Source organism: Balaenoptera acutorostrata, chromosome 13 (genome assembly GCF_949987535.1).
Source record: "Balaenoptera acutorostrata chromosome 13, mBalAcu1.1, whole genome shotgun sequence".
NCBI classification, from domain to species: Eukaryota; Metazoa; Chordata; class Mammalia; order Artiodactyla; family Balaenopteridae; genus Balaenoptera; species Balaenoptera acutorostrata.
Window position 1 is genome coordinate 15,509,227 of NC_080076.1, and position 22,836 is coordinate 15,532,062.

The window sequence follows — 22,836 nt, forward strand, 5'->3', positions numbered from 1 at the left end:
AATCTATACACTTTCATCTCTGCCCTACCTCTAATCTTCCTCTCTAAGCCATCACATCTCCATTTTCTACATCAATGTCTTATTTTCACCTAAAACTCAATGTGGCTGAAACAAAAGGGTTCATTGACACAAATCTGACTTCTTTTTACTCTCTTTATGTTTTCATCATTTCATCGTTCTCCTGGGAACAGAAACTCAAAAGTTCAGTCACATTGTGCTTTCACTCCAAAATGAAATGAAATAAATGAGATTTTGAAAAAAGATCAGTGTATGATGCCTGACACAAATGGTTGGGCCTTTCTGTGTGTACAATGGAGCAGGATGGAAAGAAAACTGACTTCAGAGGATTTATAATTCTCGTTGGGCAAAATAGGAAGACAAGGACATGATTGATTTATCTGGGTTTGGTGGGCTTTTTTTGAGAAACCTGCATAAAAACCAGGCTCAGAGAAGCCTGGGATATACACATAAATTTTTTATCAATAACTGAAGTATAGTTGATTTACAACGTTGTGTTAGTTTCAGGTGTACAGCAAAGTGATTTAGGTCAGATTCTTTTCCATTATAGGTTATTACAAGATATTGAATATAGTTCCATGTGCCAAACAGTAGGTCTTTTTTGCTTATCTATTTTATACATAGTAGTGTATACCTGTTAATCCCAAACTCCTAATTTATCCCTCTCTCCCCCCACTCTTTCCACTTTGGTAACCATAAATCTATTTTCTATGTCTTTGAGTCTATTTCTGTTTTATAAATAAGTTCATTTGTATCATTTTTTTTAGATTCCACATGTAAGTGATATCATATGATGTTTGTCTTTGTCTGACTTACTTCTCTTAGTATGATAATCTCTAGGTCCATCCATGTTGCTGCAAATGGCATTATCTCATTCTTTTTTATGGCTGAATAGTACTCCATCAAAGGAAATACATATAAATGTGATAGCTGTGAGCATGTAGAGAGAGATAGTGGAAGATAAGAACATGAGTGATCCCTCAATATGTCTTACAGCCTGCAATTCCTTCCTCCCATTGTCTCCTAACCTCATTCAGGTGGAGCCTTCATCCTCAACACTTGCACTAAAACTGCTCTTGCTAACATGACCAAGATGCTTCCAATGACTAAATCCAATGATCAGTTTCATTCTTATTTTATTTAGACCAACACAACTTTAACTTGTAAGTCACTTCCTCTTCCTTACTGTATTTGGTTCACAGGACAACAAAATCCTTGGTTTTCCTCCTACCTCAAAAGTATCTTCTCAGTCTCCTTTGCAGATTCCTCCTTTTTTCCCCCAAAAAACCTATGGAGCAGAATCCTCCATAGCTTGGTGCTTTGTATTGTTCTCTTCTCTTTGGTCATTTCAACCAGTATCAAAGCACTGAATACTATCACTATTCTGAAGACTCCCAAATGTATATCTTCAATTTAGATCACTTCAACTATCACTTCTGAATGTCTATACTTGGATTTCTAAAACAAATTCTGTCTTAGTTCAGGCTGCTATAATAAATTACCATAGACTGTGTGGCTTAAACAACATTTACTTCTCAAAGTTCTGGAGGCTGGGAAGTCCAAGATAAAGGAGCCAGCCAGTTCAGTTCCTAGTGAGAAGATTCTTCTGGTTGCAGATGGCTTCTTTCTAGCTATATCATCATCACATGAAGGGAGAGAAAGAACTAGCCCTCTTCCTCTCTTTATAAGGACAAAAATCCCATCATGGGAGCTCCACCCTTATGACCCATTTACCTCCCAAAGACCCCCATTTCCAAATACCTCCACATTAGGACTCCACCATATGAATTTTAGGGGGACACAAAACATAGCAGATCCTAAACTTACGAGTCTATTTCGAACCCCTGGTTTTTCCACCCAAAACCTCTCCTTTCACTGCTTTGCCCACATCAAACAATGGCAACTCGATCCTTCCACTTGATCGGAGCAAAATCTCCGGAGTCACCACTAAGTTCTCTTGTCTTACACCCCTTTTTGGATCCATCAGGATATATAATTGGCCATATCATTAAAATATATCCAGTGCCTTCCCTCTAGCACCTAGAATGGAGCATGTCTATAAGAAGCGCTCAATAGATATTTTATGGAAAAAATGAAGGAATATGCAAAAATGGAAGGAAAAAAAAGCTAAGACTGGATGCCCTGTTAATAGCAGTATTTAAGGGGTTAGTGTACAAAGAATAGGCCATGAAGTCATTATCACAGGGGTGAAAGAAAAACTAGAATGATATGACTGAAGCCGAGGGAGGGCTGAGTTTTAAGGAACAAGTTGTCAATCATTTCAGTAAAGAAAGAACTGAAGCAATGTTCAGAAAATTTTCCAACTAGAAATCTAGTGTATTTCATTTGAGAATAGAACTGCAAAGATGACTAAAGTTTCGATGAAATGATGAAAAAATAGAAGACATGAGAGGAAGAGCCAATTTGCAGTAAAATATTGAAGCAGATACCAGATGTTTTGGATCTCCTGTGGAAACATAGAAATAGAATGGGAGACGAAGGGGTGTAGAAGTAGAGTACAGACTCTTCTGTTAACAAGCTGTATGGAATAGAATGGGGCACATGATATCAAGGGATAATTTTCTCAAAACGTATTCACTTCAAGGAAGATCCTCTGCAGAGGCAAAGAACCAATACTGAATAAGAGGCTGAAAATACTGAATATTTACTGAAAACTCTCAGTAGTACAGCTAAATCATTTCCCCATAATTTTCCATAAATGGTTGCCTTTTCTTTTGAGTTATTTTTTTCCTAGTTACACCAAGAAGTAGCTCTGTGAAGAGCTCTACTTCTAAACTGTACCTTCCCAATCATCAGATGAATTTGAAATGCCAACACCTCCCTTACCGCAGAGGGAAAGTGACCAGCCCAGCACCCACCTGGGGTCAATAACTTTAGTAAGGTCTAAGCGTACTCACCCTTTTCTGTCCAGAGCTAATGTCCCTTCAGAATAGTCTTTCTATCATTCCTGGTTGGAGTGAAGGTTTCTCTGACTCAGGATGACCTGCCTACACATCAAACTAGAGAGCTGGAGCCCCAGCTGCCAGGGAAAGTAAACTTTAGCACCTGGCAGAAACATGCTGAAACCGCCTACTGCTGTGTACTTTCGGCAGCAGAAAGGGTAGGATCAACCCTCTCAGGCATCGGTGAGAGCCAATGCGATTGCAGGAAATGCATGAGACAAAGCAAGAGGCATGTCAGCACACACACACACACGTGGCCAAGTGCGATAGAGGGCTGTACTTAGATAAGATCCTGGCTTAACTGCCCTTTTATTAAAATGCTTCCCTAAAGTAAAAGCAGAAGGGTCAACAACCCATAACCATACTCAAGAAGCACTGATGGACTGATCACCTTCCCATCTCCTCCTCTGTTAGCACAGAGGCCGCGTCAACTGACATCATAGGGATGCCCATTTTTGCTTGATGTATTCGTTTTGACACTTTGGTAATTGGTCCTGCATTATATTGCTACATTTTGTATTTAGATGTTCTGCTACATAATGCATTTTATTGTAAACATTTGAAAACAGGGTCTCACCGTTATGTAATTATTTTAAATAAAAGGAAGATGATCAAATTCAGAGAGACTGAAATAAAGTTAAATACTGAATATTAAGGAGGCCTTCACTTTTAAAGCAAAATATGGAAGAATATGCACAGAAAATTCTAAAGGACACTACTGAATACACATACACAAATTGGTGTCCAGGGGTGTGGAAAATGGTCCAGTTGAGATGAGTTTACTTCATTTAAGTCAGTAATTTCCTGAAATGGGTTTGTTAATGATTACACTTATCCTGCTATTTGTGGATACACTGAAATGCTTTATCATTACCTTCAAAATAAGAGTAAACAGGTTGCCAGGAGGAAGTTCCTAAGAAGCCTAGTTAGCAGAGGTTGTCCATCGGTACCGCTGGTCTGGGAAACACTGCCAACTGGGGATTTATAAACCAGGCAGCTCTGATTTTAGAAAAAGTTACTCATTAAGAGGAAGAATGATCAATTAGCCAGAAAGACTTCAATATAGACCCTTCAAAGTGGTCTATCATTTTTTAAAACAAGTCACAAATATCAGTGAGTGGTCAGAAAATGAATAGCAGGGCACACATCACTTGGCAGGAAGCACCATAGTGCGGAAGTTGATTGAAAATTTCAGGGAACTTTATGAATCAAGGCTATCTGGATTAATTTAACCTAAGGATGGAGGAAATGGGGGATGCCAGATCTTAATTTGATTATTGTAATCACGAGGGGATGGAAAATCTAGAGCAGCAGAAGACAGAATGTGGCCCAAGAGGGTTGCTTATCATGTGTTTCAGGTGTGGTGCCAATGACCAGTACTGTCCTTGACCTAATAGTCACACCCTTCAATTACCCGGTCGTTCTGGGCTTCAGAGTTGGCACTGGTCCTTCAGAGACCAGATCAGTGGGAGGTTCCCTTCACCTGCAGAAGGGTCTCTGCAGGCTATCCCTGGCCACCACTGTACCAGGCTTTTCACTCCTTTTTTCCTCTTCTTCGGGAAGGTATTATAAACTCACTGGGGCATGTTTCTCCCTTCATTTATTTTTTTGTTTGTTTCTTTGTTTTCACAGAAACATAAAGGACAAAAATGGTCCTTTCTAAATAAGGGCTATTTATTTAGAAACACCAGGGTATGTGCCAACAATATTCCTTTCCCATTGCTTCAGATAAAATATTTATCATCCGGGAAGGAATAGCTAGATGCCTGTGAAACTTACTTTTTAAAAAGTGTTCTGTACTCACAGTTCCTAGTACATGATGAAAAGGGACAAAGTATTTTTATGGCAGCAGCAGAGAATTCTCTGCCCCATGAGGTGGGTCTCTCCGTATCCCAATCCTTCCCTAGGAGGCCAAATTTTTGTAGCTCTCTCTGAAAGTAAGTTACATCATGTTGTGAAACAATATTAGAAAGGTCTTTGCCATAAAGGACCCGGATTATTTTATAGTCTGTTGTAATTCTGTAGGATCTTGCTTCATCCAATATCCAGAGAAAATCTTCATCCAGGACAACACAATAAGTTGGTACCAACTCCTTCTGGCCAGTTTTATTTCTTTAATGTTTTAAAAATGGTAAATAGGCACATTCAGCATCCTGAAGATTTAAAGATTCTCAATTTACAAAGGGCGATGGATAAAAAGGCTGGTTGATGTAATTCCTGCCAGGAGGTGCCTTCTGCTACTCTTGTCACAGATGTACCTCCCTTGGATGTCTTCACCTCTTGAATTCTTTCTTTCCCAAGTCATTCTTCTGTTACAAAATTTGGGTTTTTTCTAGCTGATCTCCTTCCTGTCAGTCCAGGGCACCTGCAATATTCCCTGGGAAATTTTGCTATTATTAGACTGCTCTTGTGATTTCTCATCTAATTTATTCAATGATAAAACGCACAAATTTGGCAATACAGAGGTAAATGCATTCCCTTCTCTTGTAGTTTATCTACTGTAACAATTCTTATCATTTATGAGTATAATAAAATGGGTATTACAATCTTAAACTGTTTTTAAAAATGAAGACAATTTATTGCTCGCATATTTTAAAATTTTACAAACAAGGATGGCTTCTGGTGAGACTTTTTCCGGAGGCTCAAGCAATATATTCAGGACTCAACTTCTCTCTGTTTCTCTTGTCGGCTTCCTACAGAATGAGTTCCATCCACAGTCTCTGCACTGTGGTCTCTAGTTGGCTCCAAGGTCTCCATTCATAGCCACAAAACTGGGCTGCCACTGTTTCAGAGCCTTTATTCTCACACCACATAGTGGGAGAAAGAAAATGTGTCTTCTGCCCAAGTAATGGGATTTTTCCTCCTGTATCGTCTCTGAATGACTCACTGCAGCCAGGCCCATGGGACGTGTCAATTGGCTTCCACCAAACAGCACCAATCCATGAAGTGTGGGGGAATTCCCCAAAAGATATTAGGGTACTGTTGGTGAGAATGAGGGAATGACAGCTTGGGTGACACCTAAGGAATGTTTGTATATTCGCTATAACATCTCCTGCATACACAGATCCTCTCAAGAGTGAATCCGTGGAGTTTTTATACAGGCCAACCTCCTTTGCTCAATTCCTTTAGATTTCAGTTTTCCCCTATGGGTAAAGCATTGCAACGAACACTAGCTCTCATGTTTTTAACTGCCCATTGATAAGATTTAGGAACATTTCTCTGAGGTCCTTCTTCTCCACCTGTCCAAGCCCTAATTCACTCTCATTAGTCATTTTTTGGCCATTATATAAGGATTATAACTTATGATACTCATTTAAAATAGCTGTACCCTATTGCATCTCTAGTTAACAATAATGTACTGTGCACTTAAAAATTTGTTAGGAGGGTAAATCTCATGTTAAGTGTTCTTACCATGAAAGAAAAGAAAAGGGAAAGAAAAGAGAAGAAAAAAAAACAGCTACTACTAATTTCTACCACACATAACATTTTATTCTTAGCAGTTGATACTCTACATGGGTCCTGGGGTTTCCTTTATAGTCTTCTGAACTGAACTTGATAAGAGAGAAAGAAATTGAGCTCCAGGGGTCCTGGCCAACCAGAACATAGGTATAAAAGTCAGATCCAATAAATTTTTAAAATATATTTTGAATGTCAAAGTTAATACATTAAAATTCTAGTTTAAAAAACCAAATAGCTTTCAATTCTAGAAAATAATTACATCATGAAAAATACAAATCAAAATATGATTCATAGAATGTATAGTTACTTATCTTCTGATACAAACAGTTCTGCATTTTGCTGTTGGTAGATTTTTCTGCAATGAGACCCTTGACTTACAAAGTGTAGTCCTCAAATCAGCATCACTGGAATCACCTGAGAACTTGCTAGAAAAGCAGAATCTCAGGCCCCATATCCAACCGACTGAGTCGGAATATGCATTTTAACAAGATTCCCACATGAATTGCACATGCACTGGAAATTGGGAAGCTCTGTGCTGTACAACCGGAGTCTATCAGTTAGGATGACTTTAGTTCCAAGTAATTGAAAACCAAATAAAAGTGTCTTGATAATAGATGAGAAGAAAAGCCTTAATCTAAGTTTCCATCTTGAGAAGTTAGGAAAAGAAAAGTAAGTCCAGCCCAAAATAAGTAAATAGAAGGGTACAATAAAAATAAGAGTAGTAACCAATGAGTTAGGAAACATAAGGCACAACTGAGAAAATCAACAAATCCTCATTTGTAGGAAAAACAAACCAGAGTGTTCAAGGACATGTGTTTGTTTTTTATTGCTGCAGAATACATTACCACAATTTTAGTGATTTAAACCAACACCCATTTATTAACATAGCATTCTGGAGGTCGGAATCCTGGGCACAGTGTGGCTGAATTTTCCGCTCAGTGTCTCACTGAGCTAAAATCAGTCAAGACCATAATTCTTATCTGGGATTTTGGAAGATATTTTCAAGCTAATTAAAAATGTATGCTACCACATGCCCCGAGTTAGAGTTTGAAAACATGGAAAGGGATATCAGGATAAAAGTCAACATAAGAAAGAAGGGACTGAGGAATTAGGAAAAGTGAGAGAAGGAAGAAGAAAAGCAAAGGGGAAAAGGAGAGAGCATAAAAAAGAAAGGTAATATAACCAAAAAAATGAATTGTCCCAGGTAGACAATGATAAAATACCACACACTATATTTCCTTAAAGACCATTTAATAATGTTACTGGCTACTGTAAACTCATCTCATATTCAGCACTGAGACATGGCACACATAACACATGCCTTTGAATATCCTGTAAAAGAGATGGTTCAACACAACTAAGTTTGTCTAGCTCTATCTCCTTTATGGAATCAACCCATACAAATTTAATATCCTTAAGGTAAAAATATGATGGAAAACATCAAATACCTTGGCTTCTCTTTTCTCTATGAAGTGGGAGGACCAGATGAAGAAGAAGATGGTGGAGCAGAGGGAAGAAGGGCAGTGTTAAATTTTGGGAGAGGCTTGTAGAAAAAAGAAAAGAAGTGTGACTAAAGACAAGTCAAGACATGGACACATGCTCTGGACTGCCCTTTTGAGTTGAAAACCAGGATATGCAATGACATCAAAAGACATGACCAAGCAATTTTCTCCAACAGTTTCCAGACTCTTGGACAGAACAATAGAGAGCGTAGATGAAATCAGAGAGGCTATGGAATCAGAAGTTCAAAACAATGAAACTAAACCTTGCAAGTGATGCTCATTCAACTGTGTGTGTTTAAATAAGAATTTATAGTCATACTACTAATAATTAAAAGGAATATAAGAAATATTGAAAATGATTGAATACCAAAATGATATGATTCCAAAAAGTTCTAAATATCTGTTATAAACTACACAAAGTTTAGTTTTGTGGAAAGAAGGTTTAAAAAAAGTTTGGTTATAAAATCATCTATTATATTTCATTTTATAAACCTTAGCACCTTTAGTGTTCATCACTGTTACTCTTCTATGGGAACAAATTGTATCCTTTCAAGCAATATTCCTAGCAATTATAAATCACAAACTGACTCAAATAGATGCTAAAAGATTATGGGATATTTCCCTCAAGGATTATGATATAAAAGGCTTACTGGAAAACATATATACATATAAATATACATATATATATGTTTTCTAGTAAGGCTTTTAGATCATATATATGATATGATGTGTATATATGATGTGATTATAGCTATATATGTAAAATCTCCATATATTCATGTTAAAAAATTTTGGGGGGGTATTATTTAATTTTTCTAAATAGTTAATTTATTTTCATGATTAATAGTAATTAAACACCTTTATCCAAGCCTGTAAAGGGAGATACTCTAAAAGTAATTACAACTGAAGCACTAAAAGTAAGAAAGGAGAAAAAAGAAAGACAGAGTCAATTGAGAGCTTACTTACCAACTTTTGCAGAAGATTAGGTTATTTACACTCAATAAGTTTATCTCATTGACCTCACTTGCAGTCGCATAATTAATGATCTACTTCTACTCTCTTCTCAAAAGTTCAGACTACAAAACTTCTACATTAATCAACTTCAGCATTTCCCTTTGAAAAATATGAGTTTTTAAATTTGGTCCCAAAAGTAAGTCCTCAGACAATATATACTGCATAGTTTCTGGGTAGTCAGATAACTCAAGCAAATTATGGGATACATAAGCAGATGAAACAAAAACAAGTACAATGGATACAAACTGAGATGGGTGCCCCACTCATAATTCTGCCAAGAGGTCATGATGATGCTGTAGAAACACCTGCTATAACTCAGACATATTAGATTTTCTCTCCAGGGAAGTGGAAATGAACACTGCCATATAGGACCAGAAGTCATTGGAACAGAATTACCTTAACAGCAGCCCTCAGGGCAGAAGTCTGTGCTTTTCTGTCTCCTTGAGGCTGAATTATTTAGTTCTTCCTTTGAACTTGTGGCCAATTATCTTAATAAATCCAAATTTTTATTCAATTGGCCAAATTCTTTCCCTATTGATTACAACTCTCCAAAAAATTTTAAAATGCAGGAACTTTTAGGAACTGAAGAGAGGACAGTGGGAACCTACTTAGAAAATGTATTTGCCTGGAGGGATAGAAACTATGAGAAAGGAAAGACTTGAAGATAATAAAATATTGTCAGCATCTTGGGAAAATTAAAGCATGATAGTCCCATCGAGCTGCTATTCTGGTAGAGAACAAGCTGTGTGCTTCAATCTTTCACAGGCACAATATCTTCCTAGACTTCTTTTTGTAGGATTTGTCATTGTAGAACTTCCCAAAAAAGTTCTATAATTTTTCCCATGAAGTTTCAAATGTAGTGAATGGTTTAATTTAAAGACAGTTGAAATCCAACTGCAGTCAACCTACTTTTCTTTTCTACCACATGTGGATTAGAACATTCTAATCCACATTCAAGGAGAAAGTTAGTATTACAGAATTCAGATTTTGAGTTTGAATTGTGTTGTAAAAATTTCTTCATGTTGAATTTGGTGTAACTTGCATCTTTATCCATCTTTACAAATCACACACTCTAAAATTTCAGAAGATCCACTAAATGTCGTAAACCAAAATGAAGATTCCTCATTACAACACTTCTAAATTAGTTTGTTACAAGAAGATAATGGAAGCAGCTATGGAAGCAGCAGACTATGAAGACTCAACCTAAATTAGCCGGGTTTACTGTATTGCAAGATATATTTGATCTCAACACAATGTGACGTAAGTTTTATAAATTGTACAATATTTATGTTTATGGGATTACACAATCAATGATATGCAGTTTGAATAAATGCCTATATGAGCAAGTTTTACCAAACAAAACTAAGTTTATTAAGAGCCCCAAGGTAAAACCAAATCAAAATTTGCTGAAAGTTGCCTTGAAGTTCTCTAAATATTCTGAACTTATACCCCAAATGTTGTAGATTTCTGCCTTTCCCATAGTGATTTCCCACTATTTGGGGGTTATCCAGAGAGCTTACAATGGAAGATTATGTGGTTATCACGGTAATTGATTCCCCAGCATCCATTCCATTACAAATAATTGGTCTAGGCAAGTTATGGAAATTGTATCCCCTCACCACAGATCAATATAGACAAGTGATTCAATCCTGGACAATAGGAATCTCCTCATCATTAAAACGAGAGGTACAAGGTAGCGAGGGTCCTTCATTTTACTGTTGATACTGTTTTGCCTGAACATAATGCCTTGAAGAGCTAGAGTCACTTTGCAATAACTAGGTTAGTCAATGTGAGAGAAACTACTGATACCTTAAAGATGGCCGATCCTAGAGATAAAAAGGAGCTGGTCCTTGATGACATCACTGGACCATAGAACTAACCAGCCTGGAGCCTGAACAACCCAGTGCATTACTTGTAAAATGGAGAAAATTATTATGCTTACCTTAATCTCATCAGAATGAGTCAGTATATGTAAAGTGTTTAGAATAATACCTGACATATAATATGAACTCAATAAAGAATATTTGTTATTATCACCCTAATTCCATATGAGGAATTGTGTGAAATAATATGTTCATCATTATGCTTTTTTAGTCGGGATTTTCTGTTTGGTTACAGCAGGAAGTGTTTTAACTGATACGGTGTATCTATCCCCAAGTATACAAAGCTGAAAAGATAGAGACTAAAGTTCCAAGTCATACTTATTTTCCTCTGGACAACTCTTATGTAAGCTCTTCTGCTTTATTTAGCATCTGAGAAAGACTCAAACAAGCAGTGATGAGAAGGAGGAGATGAGGATGGCGCTTTCTGGAGACTGCCAACATGACTTGGTCCTCTCAGGATCAGTGTGAAATATTAGCTGAAAACTATGTGATGTGATTTAACGGCCTCCATCCCAAGATTTCTCTCTACCTAAAATTCTACTATTTATAATTATATTTTGGGACTTCCCTCGTGGCGTATTGGTTAAGAATCCGCCTGCCAATGCAGGGGACATGGGTTCGAGCCCTGGTCTGGAAAGATCCCACATGCTGCAGAGCAACTAAGCCCGTGCACCGCAACGACTGAGCCTGTGCTCCAGAGCCTGCGAGCCACAGCTACTGAGCCCTTGTGCTATAACTACTGAAGCCCGCGCGCCTAGAGCCCGTGCTCCGCAACAAGAGAAGCCACCGCAATGAGAAGCCCGTGCACCGCAACTAAGAGTAGCCCCCCTCACCGCAACTAGAGAAAAAGCCCACGCACAGCAACAAAGACCCAACGCAGCCAAAAATAAATAAAATATAATTATATTTTATTGGAGAAAAAATGTTTGAGGGGAGAGCAGCTAGGTAAATTATCTGTCATTCACATCTCATTTTAAAATTAATTTAATAAGAATGGTTTTCTAACATCTAGCTTACAGTCAAGAAAGAAAAAAAGAGAAAGGGAGAAGAGAGGGGGAAGGAAGGAAGCAAGGAAGGAAGGAAGGGAGGGAGGAAAGAAGCACTGCTTTGAAAGGAAAGTGAGATGCAGTTCTGAATAAGAGCATCTTAAGAGATGACCTACCCAACCAAATGCAATTCAGGTTAAGGATGATGGATTCCTGGGATAAAGTAGAATGAAGAAGCAAAAATTATGTTAGCAGTATAAGCAATACGGAGGTGGTATAAATGGATGTTGGAAAGTGATAAATAGGAGAGAATTAAGAATCAGTGCATAAAAATTGATACTAACATTATAGCGGCAGATATGTTTGAACTATGTTCTGACTCAGTGGTACTGGGTAGGGCTCCTCTCATGCTATGATATCCTTCATAGAATGAGAACAGTTTATATTTTATACTTATTTTACAATTCTTTTAATATTTTAAGCACAGATGCTTTAAAAATGCACAGATGACAGATGCTTTAAAAATCTGTTTCATAGTAATAAAAACCACTCAAAAACATGTACTCCAGTGGAAGCCATATCAACTTTTTGTATACGCTTTTTTCTGATGCAGCTTTCACAAATAATGCAATAACTTAAAATAGGATGCTTGCTTTTCACTCCACATTTTGTCTCAACACATTTGAGGTCATGTTTTAAAAGTATGCATTCCGTTTTGATTATTAAAATAAACTTTGAAGGACAGAGCACTACTTAACCCTAATAAGTAATTACTTCACTCATTTTCAATTATATTTTACTTACTGATAAACCATATATAAATGAGAAAACAAATTCACTTCATGAGCTTGAACTGGAATTCCTAAGGTCTTTTCCAGCTTTAAGTACTCTGACAGATCATTTATCTACTTTCTTTTTATCAAGTCTATAATATTACACTTCTTATTTTTTTTTTCCTCAAAGAGATTAGGGGCAGATTTAGAAATCTAAGCTTTAGGAAGTCAAAGAGAAAGTGAATTCTATAACTGTAACCAATTTAACTTTCATTCAAGCCTAAATATGTCAACCGGAATGCGCTGGCATCTGAATGAAAATAGATTTCTGAAAAGTTATTATGCTTTAGGTTCTAGCAAAAATCTTGTCATAAGGAAAAACGTTATCAGGGTGAACCACTAAAATTGTTTTAATAATGCCTTTATCAGGCTTTAACAGCATAGCACGAAAAAAGGGAAGGGGTAAATGGAAGAAGGAAGTTTTAAGATACAAAATATGGTCTCAAAATTGCAAACTGTCCTGGCAAATCCATCATGTGTGGTAGCCAAACAAACAGGGTCTGTAGCAATGACTATCTTTTTCTATGAAAATTCTGAGTACTAGGTTTTAAGCTCCTTAAACTCTCAAAATTGCTCTTTCCTGGTAGCACCCCCAAGAGCCAGACACATGCCAAACAAGAATCTTTGGCTTAAGATGAACTTGAAAAAAGCAGTAATGAGATGAAAGTGAAGAGAAAGAAATTTCATACTCAGAAAGTTCTGAAGTTGATAAATCAGCTAAAAGCTGGTTTCCAAGGAGAATGAAAATCAATGAGCTAAATCTCTCTGCAAAAGTCCTTGAAATCCCCAGATCCTATTATTTAATTTTGACTTTTCTTGACTTTCATATTGCTTGTTGAATATCCCTTAATTTGCATATGTAAGTACTGAGGGTCTCCTCAGTGTGTTCTTTTAGAAAAGAATATTATGGCTGTAGCTTCATTGAGTAAGGTATAGTAATACAAATGCTCTGAGACCCCAGTTAAATAAAAGTCAGTGTTTGTTTACTCTACCTTTGGTTATAGTGAACCACTCAAAGATAATCCTCTACCAAGAGATCCAGAATCCTTCTATCAGAGATGGGATAAGCCTTGGTGGTACAGATTTGAACTTATCTGGAGCTACAAAGATCCACAAAGATACTATTATATTCTATATATTGGAGTGTTGATCCTACCAATAAAAACTTCTGGAGACTTCTGAAAATTGGTTCCTCCATTGCCAGTGGCTACCAGATTTATGAAGTCTGTCTTAGTTAGCTCAGGCTGCTATAACAAAATACCAAAAACTATGTGGCTCATGAACAACATCAATTTATTTCTCACAAACATTCAGTCCACAACAAAGTCAGTTTATGGTAAGTCAGTATACTGAATCTGTTACTTTGACCCTCCCTAAGAGCACCTAGAATTCAAGGCTCTTGGCTACTGCTTTAAGGCTATTTTGAGCCCCTCTATTTATGTAAGCATACTGGTTATTGATTATACATTCATTTGATAGAAATGGTGGTTCACATGTGCGTGCCCTTTGAAAAATTTTGTTACGGTATTACCAGGAAAATTTTTCCATACAGACATTGTGTTATATTCCCTCTGTTGGAGAAAAAATTAAGCCATGTTAGCTTGAATACATATTTTAAGCTCAAAATACCTTCTTGCAGTATTTTACATTTTGAGTTAACTTACTGAAATGTTTTTAACTTTTTATTTTAAACTGGAGTATAGTTGATTAATAATGTTGTGCTAGTTTCAGGTGTACAGCAAAGTGATTCAGTTATACATATACACATATCTATTCTTTTCCAAATCCTTTTCTCATTTAGGTCGTTACATAATATTCAGCAGAGTTCCTTGAGTTAACTTACTGAAATTTAAAAGTTGCTACTTAGACAGTAAAAAAGGTCTCTTAGAAAAAAGGACAGCACGAATTTTGTTTTCAATGTTTAAATGGTAACTATGATTGTAAGACTCAGACATTGAATTTATGTGATAATTGATTCCACTGCTATTCAGTAATGGAATTTTATGTTGGTTCTTCCAAGCCAAGGAAAACAAATAAAAGTGAGAGGAGTGAAGTAATCAAAGTCATTACAGGGTAGGACCCAGAGGAGCAATAGCATTGTCGTCATCAGTGGCATCCCCTGAGAGTGTGGTTTAATAGTGTTTAATGTCAAGTGATACAAAGAATATGCCTTCATGAAGCTTATGGTCTACTTCTGTACACAGCTCATACCTTTTTAAAATTTTAATTGTTTTGCTTTCCTTTGTATAGCTAAAAGTTCCAAAGAAATCACAAAGTCGGAAATTTTACATCCCAGAAGATGAGAGCCAAGAATGGAAGAGGTGCTTGAATGATGTCTTAAAACACATCATCCCTCGGTTTCCACGAGGAATTGGTTCTAGGACCCCGGCAGATACCAAAATCCCCTGATGCTCAAGTACTTTATATAAAATGGAGGAGTACAGTCTATTTGCAGTTGGTTGAATATGTGGATGAGGAACCCGGGGATATGGAGGCCTGATTGTATGCATAACTGTAATGACAATTATGTTAATAATTTTGAAAATGCCAAAAATCTACTGAGCACTTCCTATGACTTTAAAACAGCGTTAAGTACTCAATGATTTAGCTAATATAATCCTCATAACATCCTTGAGGTAAATATTTTCTCCAAAATTTTTCCAGAGGATGAATGTTGGGAATGAGGAGGATGGGTAGCCCAGTGTACATAGCTGGGAAAATGTAGATAGAGCCCAGCAGTATGGAACACCTCTAAAATATCTTGCCTCAACAAACGTGATTTTAGAAACCCCAAATTATTTCCATTATCAAATTTATAAGTTTCTGAGTTTGCATTGTGTCCTCTAGAACACAAAGAAATCACTGGAGACAGAGTTGGTGATTTCTTTCTTTCCGAAGCAAAATGGAGTAACTCACCCCGACACTTCTGCCTTCCAGGAAATGTACCTTAGTTGAGGTAGATATTTGTAACTCTTCCTAGAGTTCCAGGGGATATTTCTTTAGGCATCATAAATATAGTCATTAATCCTTCCACCTGGTTTGCAGTGAAACATTCATCATAAGCAACCCACTATCCTGTCTGGGTGATGTTTAAATTATAATTAAATAAGGAACATTCAGAGGTCATTTGGGGTGTTAAGGTAAAATTCTTCACAAATATATTCAGGTATACAGTTTAGAAGATAAATAACATGGAAATCTTAAAATTTTATAATGCATTTATTCAGTTCAGCTGAACAAAGCAATGCCAGACATGACTCATTAAGCATAGAACATATTGTCAGCAGGAAAAAAAGAAAGTGATGATTCAGTTTGGTGTAAGTGGATGATGTAACAATGTTTTGGCACTTACTGGATAGGCTTTTAAACATCCATGGCATGTGGGTTTTAATTAATTTTACAGTGTTCAGGCTGTCTAACTTTTACTGAGCTGTGATTTCAGTGTGAAATTTCCCTCTCTGCCTGCTCAGTGCTCTTTCTGAATTGCAAACAGGTGCAGAGAGCTACAGCTGCAATGCTTTTGATTTTGTTCTTTTTATACAAATTTAACCACCAATTTTTTTTTTAATCTACCTCTTCTATAATACTTAAGAAATCCACCATCAAGCATGTACGTGATTAGGTTTGGTTCCAAATATATTCACAAAGCCAAGTTAGATGCATTGTCACAATGCCCTTGGAAAAGGGGGTCAAGAATCTTACTTCTGATCCTTTCCTTGAGCTCCAAAAACTCATACCCAGGTGCCTGAGTAGATGCTAAATTTTCCTTGGAAATAATGCAGCCTTAATTTGTTTCAATGTTGGCCTGTCCACATCTTCTGAACAGATAACTAACTGAATCGCAAGGTAATATTTAAAAGCTATTTTTACTCAGCTTTGAATTTCTCTTTACACATCTTTTAGGGTCTAGTGTCCTGTTTCATCTGGCTCCCTGCTTCTGCAGTCTCCTTCATGCACTTTTACAGCCCACGTTTAGGATCAGCCGCATCCCGGGGTTGAGGACAAGCCTAAGCTCAGGCAAAAGGGCTTCGGAAAGCCATTCTGAAACCCTCCATGAAATCACCCTTGCTGGTGATCGACTTTTTTCTTTGCATCCCAGTTCTAAGCATTGGTAACTAGGTTTCTGGCTTGCTTCCTGCCCTTTTTATCTGCCATGTGCCCCAGCCTCTAGGATGTAGGGTGACTACAGTCCAACGATCTGGCATCTGACGTTACTGCATGCTGCCTGCTAACAGACCATCCTGACATCCCTGCCTGTCCCTGAGGATCTACGTGACAATGTGATATCCCCGTCCGCACGCTCGCCATGGATGAAGGGAAGGTCCTGACGCCCTTACACTGGGCACTCTCTACTGCTCACCTGCTGTGCACCACTGTTCACACCCTGGGCCTCAATGGGTTATTTTTTTGCCCTCCCATTTAGGTGTTCTTTTGCCTGCTGAAGCACAACTCTTCCTGGTTCCACCCCTCTGTGTGTTGACCCAAGCAGCAACCCCAGCCTTGTGGATGACAGAATTCCGGGTGCTGGTTCTATCATTTTTACCGTCTCAGAGCAGTTATCAAATCATATCTAACAGACACAGTTTCTCCTGGGCAAAATTCTCACTCCTTTTGCTCACATGCTATGGGGCCCTAAGTAAGTTAGTTACTTTGTCTCTTAAAGCCTGAGTTTCCTTATCTATAAAGTGGAAATAGATAATAAACTTTAGTCACTGGTTTACATGATTATTAAATTATATGATTCATATAAAGATGTAGTAAAGCTTTTGGCAAATATTATATACCCTCAAATATTAATTACTTTTCCATTCATCTTGGGTAGGACGCGAAATGTAATGGGAGCTAAATTGGAACGAAAAAAGGGAAAGTAAAATTCTACTCAAGCCATTTTTTTCTTTTCACTTCAGATAGTCATCTTAAATCCCACTAAATGCAAAACAAAAACAAAACCAAAGAAGGGAGCCCCAAAAACTCAGCAGCAATGAGTGGAACTGTGGTTTACCCATATTACAAAACAAACAAACAAAAAATACTTAGTAGTTTGGGTTACAACAAACAAATTATAATTGTTGATACTGTTCCAAATCACAATATGGTAGTTTAATTTATACAGAAGTCTATGTAGCTTTAGGGATTTTTTTTCTTTTATATGGATTTAAACACTCCTGGCTCTATTGCTGGGAGGGGTCTGACTAAAATTTTACTTTCTAGATGACCAGATAAAATTATTATCTGCAACTAACAAGGCTGAGATCTTAAAAGGGGTTGGACTTGGTAGTTTGCCCACTCCTGCTTCAGTCAAGATTGAAACACTCAGTCTTTGTGAAATGTACTGTAGAGGATAAGTCATCCCAGGGCAAGGCCAAGCTTATAAGCCATAAGGATTTTCCAAGATGAAGGAGGTAGAGAGTGTGGGATGAGTAACAATTTCTCCTTATAGAGATTTAAGGAAGTGGATACTTTGCCACAGTGGGGAGGCAGACCCCCGAGGTGGGGGGGAGTCACACACTGTAGTTTCTGAATGAGAAACTTTCTTCTAAACTCTTGGGATCTCATCTGAAGCATACCATTTTTAAGTTCTCATATCTTCCATGGCTTGGAATCAGAGTGAGTGAAATGTGATACTCTCCAAACCTAGCATTTCCAATGTTTGAGGTGGAAAACAGGATTAAGGTTGAGAGGATAAACCTTTTTTTCAAACATGTTTTTGGTCAATAGAGGTCAATAGAATATTTTGCTTGAACAGTCACAGATTCCAGAAAATGCTGACTTTCCATATTACTATAAACAAAAATGCCCATTAAAAGCCAAAAATAAATTATATTTTGGATCATCTACATCACTGCTTTCCTCTACGGGCACAAATAATTAACAACTGACTATACAGCTCAAATATCAGTTTAAAACAAGCCAACAAAAATATTAAATGCCAAGCAGATACTCCTGCCCACCTGCACACACTACTTCAGTCCCTAATTTTCAAGTCAATAGAAGCTGTATCTGGAAAATGTTGAAGCCACACCATGTGAATATTATACCTTGATTCTAGGATGTATAACTGATAAATTTACATTCCACTTAGTTTACCTAATCCCCTCCTTTTCATCCTTGGCAAGTTTCCCTCCATTTTATATTCTTAGTTTTTTAGCTTCTAAATCATCTTGACTGTTTGAAGTCGTTTCTTTTTTTTCTTGTTTCCTCAGATGCTTAAAAGAAGTGATAATATTCATATTACCAGATGAATAAGGAAAACATTTTCTAGGTTTCTAACTAGAAATGAGACAGTCCCACATGTTCTTATTTATCATGAAGTAAAAGTAATAAATGTTCTGCAGATTAAACAGGGAATTCTGCTAGCTACCATGGATAAACGGTCTAAGCAGATATTTTGAATATATGAAGTTTTGGCGTATTTGCTTTGATAAAAAATATCATTGTGTACATTTCCTATTGGATGAGTTTACATAAGGCAATCCTGAGATTAAATGCTTAAATGTGATAAAATTCACATTTAAAAGGGAGATGTGCGACAACAAAATCGTATGAGAAAAAATAAACATAGCAGCCAAAGGATCTCATCTGAAAATCAGAGTTGGGCCCTTTAAACCTCCTGCAAGTGAAACACAATGGGAGGACATTTTTCCTTTTATGTAGGGAATGTGAAAGCTATATAATTAAAGTCATACCAAAATTTATGAATCGAGTTAGAGAAAGGATAGTTAGAGAAAAATGAAATAGGTGATGAAATAATGGAATAATGGAAATAATGGAATGCTATGCTTTTAAAACAGGCTTGACATTAGGAGATATATAGAGATAGAGATAGAGATAGAGATAAAGATACCAGACATGAAGAGTGATCCCTAACTAAAGAAAAGGTTGGTCTTCTTTTATAAATTGTATATGTAAAGTAAGAGCATATATTGTCATCGACTGATAGTATCATTTCAATTATGTGTCCTAAAAAAGGACATACAGTGATAAAAATAAAATCCTCCTAAAGAGAGATAATATTGATTTGAAGGGAAAATCTCCTTTAGGAAATGTGTTACTGCCTGCATTTGTTTTTCCAACAGAATATCTTTAGAAAATAGGGAAAATTTGCAACATTTACCACAGATCAATTCATGCCTTCAGCAAATGTCTTGTCCCTTTTTATATGAAAGAAGCTATCGGTTCTCATATACTTATCTATTGATATTTAATGTTTGTGCGTGTGGAGTTTTTGTGAATTTTAAAATATGTCCCTAGATGCTAACTTCCAGATATTTAGCAGTGACATCAATTCCGAGAAACTAGTTCCCCGAAATCAGAACAGTTTAGTGTTCTTGTTTATGATTCCACAATTTGTCCATTCTGAAAAATCTGGAATTGTGGTTAATCATGTCCTGTTCCTAATTAATGACTTACGAAGACTGATTAATACTTTATTTGGAATATAACCTCTCACTCATCATGATTTGCCATCCTCATTGTCATTGGTATCATTCATACTCAGAACGAGGTAGATACAGCAATTAGAGAACTCATGTGGATTCAGTATGTGAAATGAGTACTGGGAATGTTCTCTAGGTCGATGGAATTCATGGCCAAAATGGCACAGAGAGTTAAGAAGACTGCAGGTTGACCAGAAAAGTCATTTTGTTACAGTGAGTGAGGATAATTGCTTCAATCTCAGAAACAGCATAAACTTCCTGAAGGAAAACTTAGTAAACTCTCAAAGTGCTTCTAACCTTAGAATCCCAAGATTCTGTGAATAATCAAAGAGTAATTAGAGGTTTTTTTTTTGCTCAGTCTGTAGTTCTGAGTTTACCTGAATTATTTCACTGACTTTGGATATAAGAAATTTTAGATTTTCAAAAGTAAAGGGCAGTACACGATAATGTAAATTAATGGTTGAAAAGCCACAAGAGTTACTTACAGTTAAGTTTCTTGCTCAGTTCTCTCTTTATACAGGCAGAGGTTTTGATGAGTTTTGTTCAAATTTTGGTCATTTATCTCTGATTATGTAGTCTTTCGACTGTTTCCTTTTTATTCTTTGTTTATCAATTGCTGAGCAGAGTAAGAACAACTTAGATTCAAGATACTGCTTTCATCTGAAAGGGAAGAATGAAATGAGAATAATCTCAGCAAGCTGGAAAATTTTACAATCACACAGCAACAACAATTACTTTTTTTACTGCATTTTTCAATTGGAAAGAATGACACAACATTGGCTTAGAAATTGTAAATGAACCTATTTCTTTCCATATCTGTAGAAGACTCACCTGTCAAAAGAAATTTTTTTTTTAATTCTCACATTCATTTAGGAAGAAAAGGAATTTCCAGCCTGAATTTACCACCACCTATAATATGAGCTCATCTCAGCCCAGTGGTAATTTCTCTGCTGTGCAAGTCTCTCTCACTCTCCCTCCTCCACCCTTTATTCTTCTCCCAATTTCTTCTTTAATTAACGTTGTTTCTGTACTCTCTTTGTCCTATGTTCCTTTTTCTATGTTTAAACCTAAGAACTACCAGCAGCTTTGTTTCACTGGTGACCAAAAAGATTTTCATTCTCTGAATGGATTGGCTCAAGGAAGTTCCTCAAACCTAGTTTGAAGGACACAGAGAGTATGAGGGGGTCCCCAAGGGGAAACCTCCTCTTCAAGCTCAGCTTAGAACAAAGCTCTCAGCCAAGTGGCTGCTGCTGGGAATCTTTTCCCACAGCTTCCCACTGACAGCCCCTTCTCATCGTTCAGCTCTCAGCTCAAATGTCATGTCCTCAGAGAGACTGTCCTGTATACTAAAAAAGATCAGAGTTCTAAAATAAGAGGGAGCAAGCTTAAGAGTGGAACTGGGAAGAGAGTCCCCCCAGTCAGCACTGATTTGTGGGGAACAAGCATATCTCAAACTGAAAGACAGGTGGGCAGGATACAGGGGTCTGAAGTCACTGGCCCCAGGCTGCTAAGCATCCGGGCTCACCCGGAGTGAGCAGCCATCCCCAAGCCATGACCGAGCCTTCTCGCCCACTCCTGCCCACAAGCCGATGATGTGAGGTGATACGGATCATCAATGAAACAGAAGGCCTCCAGGAGGAAATAGGAGTCAAAATAATACAGTATATTATTAGAATTAAGAAAAAAACCACATGATCATCCCAACTGATGCAGAAAAAGCATTTCACAAAATCCAACAACTCTCGTGATAAAATCACTCAACACACTAGTAATAGAAGAGAAGTTCCTCAATTGGATAAAGGGCAAGTTGGATAAAGGGCAATTGGATAAAGAGAAGTTCCCCAATTGGATAAAATCGTGGAGTCATGGAGCAGGGCTGAAACTATCACGGGTGGGGAAGTGAAGTTCATACATGTAAACAACTCTGTTGAGAGATTATGCTGTAATAAATGGCAGAAAAAAGCAGCCAATGCCTTGCAAGCAGAGGTGAGGTCAAGACGAGTGTGTTTATAGATATTTCTTTTGTTTGAGCAGGAGAGATTTTAGAGAGTGTTTGCGTGCTGGTGAGAATAACCGGGCCCAGCATGTAAAGCTGATCGTGCAGAAGAAAAAGGGGAGAGGACAAGAGCAAAAGAACTTGAGGAGATGATGGCAGGTGGTTCCAGGACGTACATTTAAAGACTGGCCTTTGAAAGCAAGAGGGTCAATTCCTCAGTTGTATCAGGAGATAAAGAAGAAAGATTAGTTGTAAATATGAGCAGTTGTGAAGATGAATAGGAAAACAGGAGATTTTATGTAATGGTTTATTACTTTTTCATTAATGTATGAGTAAACTCTAAGTTTTGAGTATGACAGTATCCCAATAAAAAGATGGCACAGGAGGTTAAGGAGAGAGGAGAATGCAACACTTGGCTTGGAAAGTAAGAAAACTTAGCTTATAAGAGACGGAATATTGAATTATCTGGCAGTGCTGAGAGCCCAACTAATGCTTCAGATCAGACATTTGAAATTAAACCAGTGAGTACCATTGTTTGGGTTTTTTCTCACAGTGTCCACCTACCTGAGCGTGGGCATAGAGGTCATGGGGCTGAGTTCATCTAGGGTTGGGTGTTGCAAGGCAATTACGACCATCAGAATGTGGGACGAGTGAATTGACAGTTTTTTCAAGGGAAGGATTATAGTGATGGATCAACATACTGAGCAGTACCCAAAATAAACAAACAAAAAAAAACTAAAAAGGTA

At 37.2% G+C, this 22,836-nt stretch overlaps 1 protein-coding gene across 1 annotated transcript in view; it reads right to left on the reverse strand.

Moving 5' to 3' along the window:
• LOC103009961 (glutamate decarboxylase 1-like) overlaps positions 1–20,634 on the reverse strand; it is a gene marked incomplete at its 5' end in the record, with an annotated part of 147,296 nt that extends 126,662 nt beyond the window's left edge. The window contains 1 exon segment of the mRNA XM_057527080.1: positions 20,580–20,634. Coding sequence (XP_057383063.1) covers positions 20,580–20,634 — 55 coding nt within the window.
• Between the last annotated feature and the right edge of the window lie 2,202 nt (positions 20,635–22,836).